Below are 14,639 nucleotides of genomic sequence, written 5' to 3' on the forward strand. Positions count from 1 at the left end.
TTGAAATTTCCGGAGCCCTTCACTATGGCGTCCCTCGTAGCCTGAGTCGCTTTGGGACATTATGCCCCCCTAACCGTAACCAATAACGCTACTGTATAATGCCTGGCATCACCGGTAAGCTCGTGCGTCGTCTGTTACGTTCGTAAACCGTAAAGCGTGACTCCAAAGCGGAAGCGGCGACCTTCCGCGCATTTTTGCAAAGATGTATTGGAAGCAATTTAAGGAAACGCCTCTTGACAGCCGGGCGTTATTCTGCGAACAAAACACAGAGCCTACTGATTTGGCAATAATTTTATCATATCACGTGATTCTAACCGGCACCTTGCATGACGGCCGCCACGGACAGCACATCTGCAAAGTTTTTATCAGACTGGTTGCTCAGAGCTCCTAAATTATTTTCTCATTAAGCAAATTTCAACGGCTACTGAAGCAGTGCCAGTTGTTGACTTATGCCTTTTCTGTGCAAGCGTTTCGTGCAGAGGATTAGCACATCATCTGCTCACTTGACCCTCTTGTGTGACGTCAGCCCCATTCCGATTAAGGCGGAGCAAAATCCCGCAACAACGTAAGAACGAATTCGGTAAGGTACATAGTGAGCTTTATTGAAAACCCGAGCCCTTCTGTCACTTCGTTCACCGATCAATGGCTTGAGATAGACAGGCAAAAGAGCTCGTGTGATGCATATGTACAGGCAAAGCGATGATGCAACTACATGGCGATGATGAGGTGAGAGAATGCAGGGCTCTTCTTAGACCTCAACGGGGATGTTGCAGATGAACTTGAGGAAGTACGAGATCTGGGTGTAAACGTCGGTGCTCCCGGACTGGCACTGGTAGTCGTTGGCAACGCCCACCAGAGTGAACTCGCCGGTCGGGGACATCTGCACGACAGGTGATCCGCGGTCGCCCTGAAGAGGGGAAAAAAAATGCGATATAGGTTAACCATACCAGTCAAATGGAAAGCATAATGCACAGTGTAAAATAACAGTTTCGGAACATGACCACTTTGATACGCCTTATCATTCATTTCTATTGTTCATGGCTGGTTTCTTGGATGTAAACTACAATTGTCTGGGATAAAGTACGTTAACACCCACTTGGCTCTAATGCATTGATACGGGAGCATTTAAAGTTACCTTTTAAACTGAAGTAAAGGGATACAATACGGGAAACCGAGGCCAGCCAGGCGGATAAGGACGATGAATGCGCTCTCCGGGCTCATTGCTGCTTAGCGCACAAGAGCGCATTGTGAAAGGACAGAGGGTCCAAATTTTCAGTTCAAAAACGCCTCACAACTAATGATTCCACCGAAGTTTGGAGGAAGTCAGGACAACGGACATTGCGCAGGATAAGGCATTTCTGCCATCCCTCAGTATCGTATGCTCAGACAGCTCGGTGCAAGCATACTTACCGTGCAGAGTCCAGCTTTCTTCCCGAGTCCACAGAATGCGTACGGCTTGTTCTTGAACAGGGGGCACTGGTCGTTTGGCAGCTTCTCAATGTTCACCTCTTGCATGATGTTGTTGCGTCGGCCTGCAAGGACAACAACACATGAAGGCTGTCCCGCAGCTCAGCGAGCAGGACGCCACGGACGACGCCCCACAGATACGGTCCTTGGGGGGCTAATGGAGGACTAATCATCCACTAGTCCTGTACTTCGCCAGCCGTGGTCATCCTGCCTCAGTAAATCTCCTTATTTCACCTTTTCATACCTCACCGTCTGACGCTGCTGGCTATTATTTTGCGCCCTTGGAATTCTTTCTGGTACCCTAACGGAGCATCGGCTGCATGCTCGCCGCAATTACACGTCTTGTTCAAGCTCATTTCCTTTTCTTGATGTAAGCTGAAATATCACTATACCTCGAACCGTTCACTTATCCGCGGTTTTCTATTTCTATGTTCCTATCGTTCCATTTTATGTAATGGCATCCAGGAGCCCAATGAGGCGCTTTCCCCGCGTTGTTTTATCGCTGTCTGGGGCACAGATTGTGGTCCTCCAAATTGTCGCACAAGTACGGGACTGATCGCGTTCGAATCTGCGTGAGATTTAGCGCAGAACTGCTAGTCGCAACTTGCGCCAGCCATAGGTCGGGAGTCGAACCGCCAACCAACATATGCAAGGGTGTCTATGGGAGTGGATCACACTATCGGCGTCTATGGAATGGTGTATATCTAAAACGGCTATGCTATCACTTTGTCATATGTAATCAGTAATCGAGTGACCCTCTTTGGAGTAACTTTTTTTCTTGATAGCCTGCTGCGCTCTCCTCAGTATAACGCCTAATCTAATCTAATATATGATAGAGGACTGAAAAGAAAGAGCCCTGCTACGTTCTCCTCAGTAAAATGTCTAATCTAATCTAATATATGATGGAGGTCTGAGGAAGAGCAGGCTAGGGCTTGCCTTCCTGGTCGTATCCGAAGCCAGTCAGAGTGAGCCATCCGCGGGCGTCGACGCGGGGCTCGGGCAGGCAGACGGTGTTGATGAAGCCGTTGGCCGACGCGAAGTCCACTTCCCGTTCCAGCTGCAGCAGAGCCAGGTCGAAGCTGTACAGGTCCTGCTCGCGGTCCCAGCGGGGGTGCAGCACGCGCTGGTAGACCTGCCGTACATCGACGTCATCGGCAGGAAAGAGAAAGGGGGAAGAAGAAATCCTTGGTTAGAACATATGCACCATCAAACAGAGTCCGAGAAGAAGAAATCTTTTTTATCACTGCTTACGAGTTAAAAAGTAAATTAATCTCGGAAATTATTTTCCTCCAGGCTTCTCCGATTGGTAAGTAAACCCGAGACCATAAATGTGGGCTCAATAAAGGTTTCAATCAATATATCAATTAATCAATTAATTTAGAAACAGTGGTGGCCACAGAAAAGGGGACAGGTTGAAGTACCATGAATCAGCCAGTAAACAAGAAAGACTATGTCCCCGACGAAGGCGAGTATCGTTCGTCTAAACTTTGGTCATCTGATTGAGACTTTCCTCCTTTCATGTTCACCGGCTCCTAAGGTTAACATTTACCCCTTCTTCCTCAAGAGATCCTGGGAGTGAGGACCCGAAAATAAAATGTTTTTCATCCTCCTCCTCCTAGTCCCACCTCTTTTGGAAGTTTTTGCTGTGAAGCAGTAGGAAGAGAAGGGAAGACGCGATGAAGTTGCGCCAGGCTTTGTCCTTCATCCCCTTAGAGTGTTTCATGTGGTTCTAAATGACTTATGCTGCTTGAATAAAATTCTAACTGCTCCGAAGGTGCTACCTTGCTCAGCTATTGAATCCAAACGACGAAATAGAAATGCACGAGGAGGATTACGCAAGAGGCAGAGAACTTCGAGAAATGAGAAGCCATTACAGGCTAATAATGCTATAGAATAACAGTGCAAATAATTAAAAAGAAGCGACAGCGGTTGCTTAGTCAAGTGGGTGTAGCTATAGCGCCGATGTGTGAGCATTTCGCTGGGAGTTAGCTAGCAAGCGATTAACAGAATGCCAAAAATACACAGTATGCAGAGGGAATGCAATGCCCTTCAAGCTGTCAGCCCAACCAAAATACGCCAGAAAGCTGCGAATCCATTAGGTTACACGCAGTAGTATTTCGTATGCACTTTTCCCGCCCCCGAAAAAAAAAAAAGCGTGACGTCAGGCACGTGGCGACGTCATACGTACGGTGTAGGTGCGCTCCGTTGGCGATTCCGTGTCCAGGTCGGTCTTGCCAAGCTTTACTTGCAGCTGTGATGGGCGGAAGCTAGAAAGGGCGGGAAATTTAATTAGAAACACACAGAGAGACCATTACTCATTGCCAAGAACCGTCCCACGCGAAATTAAGTGGTCCCTCGGCCACGGAGGCCACCCCGAACATATCGATTTTTTTCACGAGAACTGCAATTCCGCTGTTTTGGGGGGATTTGGCAGAAACACAGAACATAATGTGGTGTGGACACTCACTCCTGGACGATGTAGGCCGTGGTCAGGACGAAGTTGCAGGAGACGAGAGCGCCGCCACCGATCGGTTGACCGTCGGCGTAGATGATGGCCTGCGGGATTAGAAATTTACAGAGAATTGCAGATAAGTTGACACCCATTTGCGTCACTTTGAACTCCTGAGAAATAGCCACGCGCACTTGCTCAGAAAATGACTTAATCGTTTTGTCGTCATCGTTTTGTCGTCACTGCGCTTTCCTCAAATTAGATGTAGTTCACCTGGACAAGGTAAACCCGCCTAAATTTATTCACCATCGGTGCCTTGCTGCTAGCCTTGTGACCTCTAGAGCTCTTCCCCTTCTTTTGTAAAATGGGATCGTGTATATTAGACAGGAGTTCCGCATTTTGTGTACAGGCCTTATGATACCGCATAGCGCAACAAAGTCCTCTTTAGGAGGCCAATATTTTTAGTTGGCTTTCTGGCCCTTTTTGAGAGCTCAACAAAGACGGTCCTTTCTTAAGCAGACTGATAGGAGTCGACAAGCGAAGTTCGAATTTGTATGAAAGGAGTAATAATCGGCAAAATACTACTTAGTTGTTCCCTTTCACAATGTTGGTTTACCTGAAAATAAAAATATAGACGATCAATGCGATTGGTGGGGCAGATGTATGCGTTGCTATTGTTCGCTCCGAATGGTGCAGCCCCTGCCGTTGACGGGTTGAGACCACGTGAACGGGTAGCGTAATCCACTCCGTCAGTCACTGTGTGACTCGCCGTACCCCTGCTCCGCCCTTCCCCACCTGCCCCCCTTGGATTCGAACCCGACCGCGGCGGCCGCGTTTCGATGAAGGCGAAACGCAAAAGGCGCCCGTGTGTTGTGCGATGTCAGTGCACGTTAAAGATCCCCATGTGTTCGAAATAATTCCGGAGACCTCCACTTTGATGCCTCTTCCTCCTTTCAGTCCCTTCTTCCTCCATTCCCCCAAGGCGTGGTTGAGGTCTCCACCGAAAAATGAGAGAGTTAGTGCACCTTTACTCTCTTGAAAAACCGATTGCCTTCCCAATTTCCCTCCCGCCTTCTATTCGTCTTCCTTCTTCCGCTTTTTCTGTCTGGAAAAGGAGACTTTCCTCCTTCCAATGAGCCGCCGCGGTGGCTCAGTGAGCGCCATAGCGCTCGGCTGCTGACCCCAAAGACGCGGGTTCGACTCCAGACGCGGCGGTCGAATTTCGATGGAGGTGAAATTCTAGCCCATTCCAATAATTTAGCGCACAAGACGGGACGAGAAGAAGAGAGACGACAGCAAGCAAAACCAACTAACCCAACTTCATGCATTGACGGAATTCTAGAGGCCCATGTACTGTGCGATGTCAATGCACGTTAAAGAACCCCAGGCGGTCAAAATTTCCGGCGCCCTTCATTACGGCGTCCCTCATAGCCTGAGTCTCTTTGGGACGTTAAACCCCGTAAACCAAACCACCTTGCACTCTTTACCACCTGTTGCCTCCCACCCACTCTCTGTCTTCCCTCTCACTGAGCAGGGAATATCTCTCTACCCACTTCGCCGTCTGCCAACCGAGGCTTCAGAAGTGCGAACGGATTTTTCCCCCAACTCGAGGGTTATAATGCTAACGCAATAATAAAGCAACGCTCCTGCGGGAGTACCAGAACGCAGTCAAGCATGGCGTCTGCAGCGTGTATGCCTTGCGTATACTCACGTGCCACGGGTAGCGCCCTCGTGTGGAGTTGACACCACCGTACGTGCGGCCGGGGAGCATGTCCCAAGGACTGCGCGGCCTTCCGCAGTTGCGAGGCACGCAGGCCAGACAGTACGGCTTGTACGGGTACAGGGAAGTGGCCGCTGGAAGAGAAAGAGAACAAGATGCAAATGTAAATTGATTCTATGGCTCTTGGTGGGTATGGTGATGTAAGTCGGGCAGCAAAAACAGCATTCATTGTTGAGAAAACTCTGTTGAAAATTTATCCGCAACTCGATTCAAGTTTGTCACGTCTACACCGAAAACTACGCCGGAATCAACACTTGAAGTGAATGGCTTTGCAGCCTTGCTTCTGGGACAAACGCAAACGTATGTCCCTTGGCAAGAATTGCACGGCGTAGCTCGAGGGAGTATAGGTTACGAAAGACTCACCACCAATGCTGGTCACGGAGCAGAGGACGAGCAGGGAGACGAGTGTTCGGAGATCCATGGTGCTTCGGATGTCTGGAGACGGTCGAAGTGTGGACGGCAAGGACTGTGCCATGGTTCTTATAGGGACTCGCATGTCACTTTTTCTTTGTGACCTTTTTTTTTTGGCCCTACAGATAGAAATGGGACTCACATTGGTCATAGCAGCAATCATTTTGCTGAGATAAAAAGTTCTTTTTGAGGACATGCATGACGGATGATCCCAGAAATGGTCGATTCGACCATTTCTAGAATCAAGAAATCGATAAGCATTGTCATACTGCATCAAGGAAATTGGAAGGAAAACTGCAGAGGAAGAGCTTAGATGTATATCTGATGTGTCGTTCTTTCTGTTGCGATATGACACGACACTGCTAGGCTTTAAGATAGGTCAACCGGTGCCGCCGGATAAAAAAAAAAGAAAATAATCTAGGCGTAGAGCAAAGCTCTTGTTTCCGCTTGCTCGGTTGAGACGAGCTGGTAGTGGGATTTGCTGATATCACATGTTCGTCATGGGGTTGACCGCTATCACCTTGCGAGGGAGCAGAGAAACGACAACGCTTATCCATAGCTGTGATAGAGGCGTCGTGGAAACCAGTTGAACAAAGCTGCCGGGTGAATCATTGTAGATTGGAGACAACTTTTTAAGCCATGCCAAATTCATTCCTGGAACCGGATTTAAGGCCGTGACTCGGAAATGACTCTTTCTGGTTGTTCGCCATGCGTTCCATATCTGTGCAAATGGCGACCTCGTTTTTCTGGCCCTTTTCTTCGCTTCTTTTCTCATGGCCCAGCTGCCTGCTTTCTGCATTGTAGTATACTTCATTCGTTTAATTTATTTACCAAATTTACGTTATTTATTACGTTTTAACTTTATTTATTTATTTTTGTTGGCTACGTTTTATATATTTACCATTCATTTCATAAAAGTTGAGATCAAATTGTCGCGATGACAGATGACTTTCAATCTTGGCTTTAAAGACAGGGAGAAAGGACAGGGTAGAGAGAATTATAACATATAGTTCCCTAAAGTGACACACCATGGAAGGATTAACACCACTGGCGGGCATGGGCTGTTAGGTCCCGCGCACATTGTAAATTAAGCCTTGGAATGCAGCACTGTTCGTCGTGCATGTAGTATTAGGTGTCATTACCTGCCCTAAGTAGACGTATTCCCTTACCAATTCCAGCATCTCGCTACCAGTAGTGGACTGTTGTTCCCTTGCTAGACCGTTGAACATTACTTTCGTTTTCTGCATGCTAATTTTTAGAATTTTTAGACCCGCCGTTCTGCTCTGCCTGTCTAAAACATTGATCATGCTTCGCAGTTCACCTCATGAGTGATTTAGCAAGGCGAATCGCAAATTAGCTAGGTATTCTCCCTTTCTTTTCCCCAACTGTTCCTAATCTGGCCAGGTCTTGGAACATCTTCTTTAAGCAGGCAGTGAATAGCATTGGTGAGATCTTGCCTCCCTGCCTGACACCCTTCTTTATTGGAATTTTATTGCTGACTTTATGAAGGACTATGGTAGCTGTGCAGTCGTTATAGATATCTTTCAGTATTTTCACATAACTCCCTTCATTCCGCAATGCCTGCATGACTGCTGAGGTTTCCACCGAGTCAAATGCTTTCTCGTAATCAATGAACTCTATATATAGGGGATGGTTATATTCTGCGCATTTCTCTAAAGACTGACTGATAGTTTAAATATGGTCTACTGTCGAGTACCGTCTACAAAAGTTTGCATGATAATTTGGTTGATTGAAGTCTAAGGTTTTCCTGAATCTATTAGCAATTACCTTAGTAAATACCTTGTAGGCGAAGGACAGTAAGCTGATCGCTCTGTAATTTTTCAACTTCTTTTTTATTTCACTTCATTTATTTTGCCCTCAAGGCCCTGGGTCACTGAAGAGGGGGTGGTTGTATACAGTGGTTGTGTACAGGGCATTTCAATTCTATTTATACAATTGTAGCTAAGGCGGAACAAAAACGCTGATGATCGATGATGGAGGCTGTAGTTCCGGGAAGGCGGTTCCAGTCCTTTGCTGTTCGTGGAAGGGAAGACTCTGCTGAACATTTTGTTTTAAAGAAGGGTATACCGATTTTATGCGAATGAATATGATGGAGGGGGTATAAGATCGCTGCGCAGTCTGGGGTTATGGCGCATTACTTTGTGAAGTAAACGAATACGAACGTACTTTCGATGGCTAACAAGAGATGTTAACTGTAATGTACTATTCACAGATGTTGCGCTATACGTGTGGTTGTAGCTCTGAAGGATGAAACGTGCCAAGTTACTCTGAATTAGTTCGAGGGCACTGATTAGGTTTTCCGTGAAGGAATCCCAAATGTACGCAGCATATTCCAACTTACGGCGAACTAGAGATTTATAGAGAAGTTTCAGTGAGGTGGGGGCAGAGAAAAAGTTACGGTGAAGGTAGCCGAGGGCACGGTTGGCGTTGTTAATTACGGAACTTATGTGAAAAGACCAAGTTAGATCACTTGTTATGTGAACGCCTACATAGTGTTATGAAGACACTTGTTCAAGTTCGATGTTATCAAAATGATAAGTAGGGTGGGTCGAAATACGCGACACACGTAGTACTTTACACTTGGTTACAGTTAGTTCTATTGACCACGTGGTACATCACTCACAAATTCCATCAATGTCGTTTTGCAAACGAAGAGTGTCGTTAGAGTCGTTAATGTCACGAAATATTACGCAGTCATCTGCAAATAAATGAATGTTAGAAGTAACGAAAAGAGGGAGGTCGTCAGTATATATCAGGAACAAAAGGGGTCCTAGGACAGACCCCTGTGGAACCCCCGAATGCATGGAAGCCAATGGAGAAGAATTGTTATTAGCTATTACAGACTGTGTTCGATTACAAAGAAAATGTTCTAACCATGTTAAAACATTGGGGTGAAAATTTAGATTGCTAAGTTTAAAAAAAAATGTAGTTTGTGACTAAGCTTATCGAAAGCCTTGGAAAATCTAGAATGATACAGTCCGCGCATGATCGACGATCATTAATAGCGTGAGGTTTGTGCGTGAGGGTAAGTAATTGGGTTTCGCACGAGAATGATTTGCGAAAGCCGTGTTGAGCGTCAGTGAACAAGAAGCTAGATTCAAGAAAACTAACTATGTCAGTGTATAAGATGTGCTCAAAAATTTTGCATGGAATGCTGGTTAGCGATACTGGGCGGTAATTAAGAGGGGAATTTGTACTACCTGACTAGTGCAACGGAACCACCTTCCCGATCGTCCAGTCCGCTGGAAGCACAAACGTCTCGGGTGACTGCTGAAATATTTTGGATAGGATGATTGAGGAATGAAGTTCGGTACTCTTCAGGAACTTAGCGTTAATTAAATCTGTACCATGGTTTGTAGGAGTTTTAAGATTTTCTGCTAATTTTTCTATCCCTTGGGGCTCGATGGATATTACGTCCATCATTGAAAATTGGCAATCCTCCACCGTAGGAAACGTGATGTTAGAAGAAAGAACAAAATTACGACAAAGTGTTTCATTTACAATTTCAGGGCATTAATTGTCAGCGATAGTTGAACGGTTTGCTTCTAACAGTTTAAATGAATGATTTGTATCGGGATTAATGACACGCCAAAATTTTTTGGGATCATTTGTGAGCATGTTCGGTAGAGTGGGCTGTAGGAAGTGAGCCTTTTCGTTTTTCATTGCTGACAAACACGCGTTATTTGCCGCTTGTTATAAGCTTCCCATTTAGAAACGGAGTTAGATATTTTGCATTGCGGTAAAAGCGTTTTTTTTTTTTCTTTTAGGAAGCTTCTTATGTGAGCGTTGTATCACAATGCCTTTTTATGAGTTGTAATGTTGTGTAGGCGGATATATCTTTCCGTTAGTTCATGAACTTTAGCAATGAAAATGCTCCACTTCCCTTTCGTCTCTCGGCTATCAATGTCCGTTAAAAATGCATCTAGAAATGGAGATAGTTCTTCGTTGACAGCCTGAAAGTCAGCTCTGCTATAATCACGGACACGCTTGACTTTCCTGTGAGCGTTATCAGATGGAATGCTAAGTTAAACGAGAGTGGGGAGTGGTCGCTTATGCCGGGCGTGCACGTGAAGTCTGAAACGAGATCAGAATGGGATGTTAACACCAAATCTCCTATGTTAGCAGTGGTATCTGATACCAGGGTTGGTTGTGCTACTAGTTGAGAAAGATAAAATAGTGAACAAAGGTTCGAGAACTGATTGCGCCGCGACGATGGGGATGCTTTAGGAGTTATTTCTGAAGACCATGTCAGCTCAGGAAAGTTAAAATCGCCTAACAAAGTAATGGGTGCCGCAGGGTGCCGCGTAACAGCAAAGTTAAGCACATCATGCAGTTTTGATGTGAACGTAGAAGGATGATTGGGAGGTCGATAACATACACCAAAAACGTATTTTTGGTGCTTTAATTCCAGGCACGCCCAAATGGATTCCAGGTTAGTTTGCTATGGAATGTGGTAGGAATCTGATAGGACCTCTCTTTTCTTAAAAATTAAGATAATGTTAGCGTTCTTCCAAGCTTCCGGCACGCTAGATGTCATAAGGCATTGATTGCGTGCACAGCCAGTCTTTGAACGGAAAGAATAAGGCAAGAACAAAGATGCGGGAGCCAAAGTATCCACAAGAATCCGCACTCTTGGCGAAGCAACGTACGAGCAGAGACTCACTGGGAGCTCAGAGGTTTGTCACCAAACCAAGCGTGTGCGTATGTATGTGTGCGTGCGCGTTTATTTGGGTGCGTGCATGCATGACGTGTGTGCGCGCGTACGTGCGTTTGTGTGCGTGCGCGTGCGTACGTGCGTTTGTGTGCGTGTGCGCGCGTTCGTTCGTTTGTGTGCGCGTGCGCACGTGCGTTTGTGTGCATGCGCGTATACGCGTGAGTGCGCGTGCGCGTGCGTGTGTGCGCGTGCGTGTATGCGTACGCACTCGGCTCAGCGGGAACATCTTCGGTCACAACACCGACTAAATAAAGTGTTCAGCGAGCATTAATATGTAAACTTAGTACAAAATAAAAAAATAAAATGCCCACCCGAATTTCCGCAGCCGACAAACATATTTTCATTACTTTTAGTTATTTTTTCTTATGAAAAGCCACCACCAGCAACAGGGGTGTAAATAATATCAACCAGCAGGAACGGTGTGAGGCGTTCACACGCATACATGACCACTTTGTTATTCATCACGTATCAATAGGAATTATTGAAATAATCAAAATAAATAATCAAAAATTTACAAACTTTTTAATGGAGAAATATATTTTAAGCACTCTACGCTCCTCGTCACGCTCCGGCTAATAATACCAAGGTGTCCTCTTTTCTAAATACTGTTTCACATGCTGCGCTGGATGGAATGCTACAAGCCTTTTGCAGGTTTCGATACCGCGATGCGATTATTTGAAGAAGTTGCTAAATTGTACGTGATGCGAATCTTTTTTGTCATTTATCCGGGTGTTTTTCTGCCCAGATATTCCTCTTATAAACTGCGAAAGATGCATTGGGTGAGGTCTGCATGTTGATTGCGTGACAAGCGAACATTGCGACAGAGAACAATTGAAAGATTATGAAGTGAAATTACTTATCCGCTTTGTTTTTTTAGGGCAAAACAATGCGAAATCGAAAACCGCTGAATCCAATTTTGAAAGAAGTTATTTTTGGACATACATATCATGGACGTCTGGATTGTGGAGTGGATTTTCTACGAAGAGGGCACCTTACTAGTTTCGCGCCAGGAACACAACGCGCTCAAATCGGCTGGCGCCGGCGAGCACTAAGTTGGCGACAAGAAGCTCGTACGGGGCTGCTATGCGAAGGATTTATTGACTGTTCCCGTGAAAGAGGTCGCGCTAGAAGGCACAGGAGATTTTTTTTGTTTTGTTTTGTTTTCAGAGTCGTATCGCGATGGTAGATGAAGATGGTTGAGCACATTGTTCGACGAACACGTCGCAGCGAAGGCGATGCATAAAGATGGAGCAGGAAAGCGAGATGCTTGTGGCACCTCACACTGCTCGTGGGGGACAGGAAGAAATCTTGCACTACGCGCGGCTGTCACTGAGGTGCGAAGTCAGATGACACCAAGCACGGCATACACGAAACAGCACGTCCAGTTGGTGCAGTGGGTATAGTACACAGGAAAGCCAGAGCACCTGGAGAAATAAAAGGCGATGCAAACAAAATGGCACAGGAAATTCGCGCGTGCACTCTGACAGCACCCAACCAACGTTGCTAGGCCGCGCAAATTTACTTTGTAGAAAAAAAAATTTGTTGTCCCCTGCCAGTTTCGCTTGTGGCAAGGCGAATTTCGTGGATACTGGCGCTTGCGGTCCAAGAGTGACCGGGTGTTTACCCTATGGGAAAGGATAGGGGTGTGCCGTGGGGATGCAGTTAGCATATATGTCAAGCATGGTTGCTCATCCATCTGTAATGTATGTATAAACACACAAGCGGATGAGGGAATGCGGTGCCTTGACACTGTAGGATTATCCGGGTGCAGTAAGCAGTCCACGAGTACGAGCGTGGGTACAAGGGGCGTGGGGTTTTATGGTGCACAAGAGGATTTTGAAGAATTCAAGGTAAATAATAATAACAGCCGGCAATCAGATAAAAATAGAATAATAAAATGCAGCAATACCTGAAAAGTAATTTACATGTGAACAGAAAAAAACGTAAGAAAAGGGCGAGTGAAAAAGAGCACACAAAGAACGGGAAAATTGAAGATTCGATACTGACGAGTCGGCTTCGAGGGAAGAAAGCCTGGACGAGATGAAGGCACCGCAGCAGTAAGAAAAAAAGAACAATAAAAGATACAACTTCGAAAAACAGAGCGAAAACTACACAAGATATGAAATCTGTGAAAGTCATGAAAGCGTTTGCGAACGACGCATTTCACACGACACAGAACTCGCTAAGCTAGCTCACACACTCTAAAAATAAAGGAGTAAAAAGGAGTAAGCTGTCCTCTAGAGCACTCTCTTTCATAAAAGGGAATGCGCTAGAGTACAGCTTAGCCCCTTTTTACACCCATATGGGAGTATTCGCGTTTACAATGTACATACATGGATAGGCTGAGTCCTATCAATAAGTAATCAAACTCATTTCGGACGCAAGTCTGAAATGAGTTTGCTCACTTGGGGTAGCCCGATGCTTCGCCCAACGACGCCGATAGGCTAGTAAATGAGATTAACAGAATATGTTGTTATGTGCAGATTGAGGTCGCCACTTCGTTCTTTGATCGCATATCTTGAAGAGATAGACAAGCCCTCTGAGAAGACTTGCATGGCTCACACAGCGAATAAGAAAAATGTTGACTGCGGCGTATGCCATAGAGTGAGGCTTCGAATTCATCTTCGCCAAATTCCGAGCCCTCATTCTTGTGGCCACGGAAGAAAAACTTGTGCTGGAGTCAGCCTTGCGTAACCAAGCCGGAATATGAAGTTCCGCGAAAGTTTTGCTTCGAAGCCTGGATTCTGCATCTATGTATATGTGCAATGACAGCTGTGTTGTCAATTACAGGCGTTTATTTAACATAGATGTGTACTTTGAAAAAGTGCAATAATGTCCATGCACGTTCCCATGAACAGAAATATTGCAAGGTAACTTTATTGCGTGTTTTCATAACCATTGAATAAATGATTTCAAGTTTGCTTGTGTAACAGTTTGGGTAACAGTTTACGTGTTCATCTAGGTATACCCAGACGAACAGGCGAATGCTTATATTTTATCACCGTTGCTGATAATCATTGTTTCTTCAAAACGTGCGAAACCAAGAGACACTGTGTCATTGGCCGCGTCTGCTCAGTTTTCTTACCCATCCATTGTACTCACTTGTATTGGGACATTCATAGCTAAAAGTTTAAAAAATAACGCAAAACAAGCTTGGACATAAACCACCCGATGCATTTCAGCAATTCTAATAAACTTGGTAGTTTGAAATTAATTACAAAAGAAGTGAACACAATTAAATGCTTTCAATTGAGGGACGTGTGGTCTAAAATAAATTTTCAAACCCTCCCCCCACGCAGTGGATTGTGGCATTTTTCAAGAGTTCTGTTCGCCCGGAGATTAAACATGCATAGGAAGGACAACACCAACGGGTCTGCCAATACCAGCGGTGGTATGCAGAATATGCCTTGACATAACCGTCATCGAGATTTAACTCATCTTAAAAGCGGCTCAAAAGTTTTTATTGCATGCTTCTCTGCTTAGTAACGGTTCCCTTCACCTTAATCTGTCGCAAGCCTCGGTAAATAAACGTTTTTCGGATTTTTTTTGTCCTCTGCTTCTCTAGGAGGATGGCCGGTTGACGCGAGGACGCAAATTTATGTTGGGGTGGAGTGCTGTTTCGACGCACCAACGGGGTCAGTGCATAAGAGATCGGTTTTGAACAATAGCGATAGATTCTTGAGAAGCTTCTTGCATACCCGCTTTCCGTGTTACCGTCCACGCCTTGACGTTGGTTGCTTGTCCCGTTTTGAAAAGCAGAGGGCTCTCCAACAAAATTTAGTATTATATTCTCATGT

The 14,639-nt window shown here is 45.5% G+C and overlaps 1 protein-coding gene across 2 annotated transcripts; it reads right to left on the reverse strand.

Moving 5' to 3' along the window:
* Positions 1-748: 748 nt before the first annotated feature.
* LOC149335024 (transmembrane protease serine 6-like) lies at positions 749-6,117 on the reverse strand. Of its 2 annotated transcripts, none has more exons than XM_089553724.1 (7): positions 6,063-6,117; positions 5,628-5,770; positions 3,935-4,023; positions 3,656-3,734; positions 2,404-2,599; positions 1,411-1,532; positions 749-907 (listed from the first exon to the last, which is right to left on the reverse strand). In XM_089553724.1, the coding sequence occupies exons 1-7, from the start codon at positions 6,115-6,117 to the stop codon at positions 749-751; spliced, it is 843 nt and encodes a 280-aa protein (XP_089409850.1). The 2 variants fall into 2 exon arrangements, with proteins under 2 accessions (XP_089409850.1, XP_089409849.1); XM_089553723.1 differs by having other exon boundaries at positions 6,060-6,117.
* Positions 6,118-14,639: the final 8,522 nt, after the last annotated feature.

This window comes from Amblyomma mixtum, chromosome 7 (genome assembly GCF_055824585.1).
Source record: "Amblyomma mixtum isolate Tamu chromosome 7, ASM5582458v1, whole genome shotgun sequence".
Taxonomy (NCBI): Eukaryota; Metazoa; Arthropoda; class Arachnida; order Ixodida; family Ixodidae; genus Amblyomma; species Amblyomma mixtum.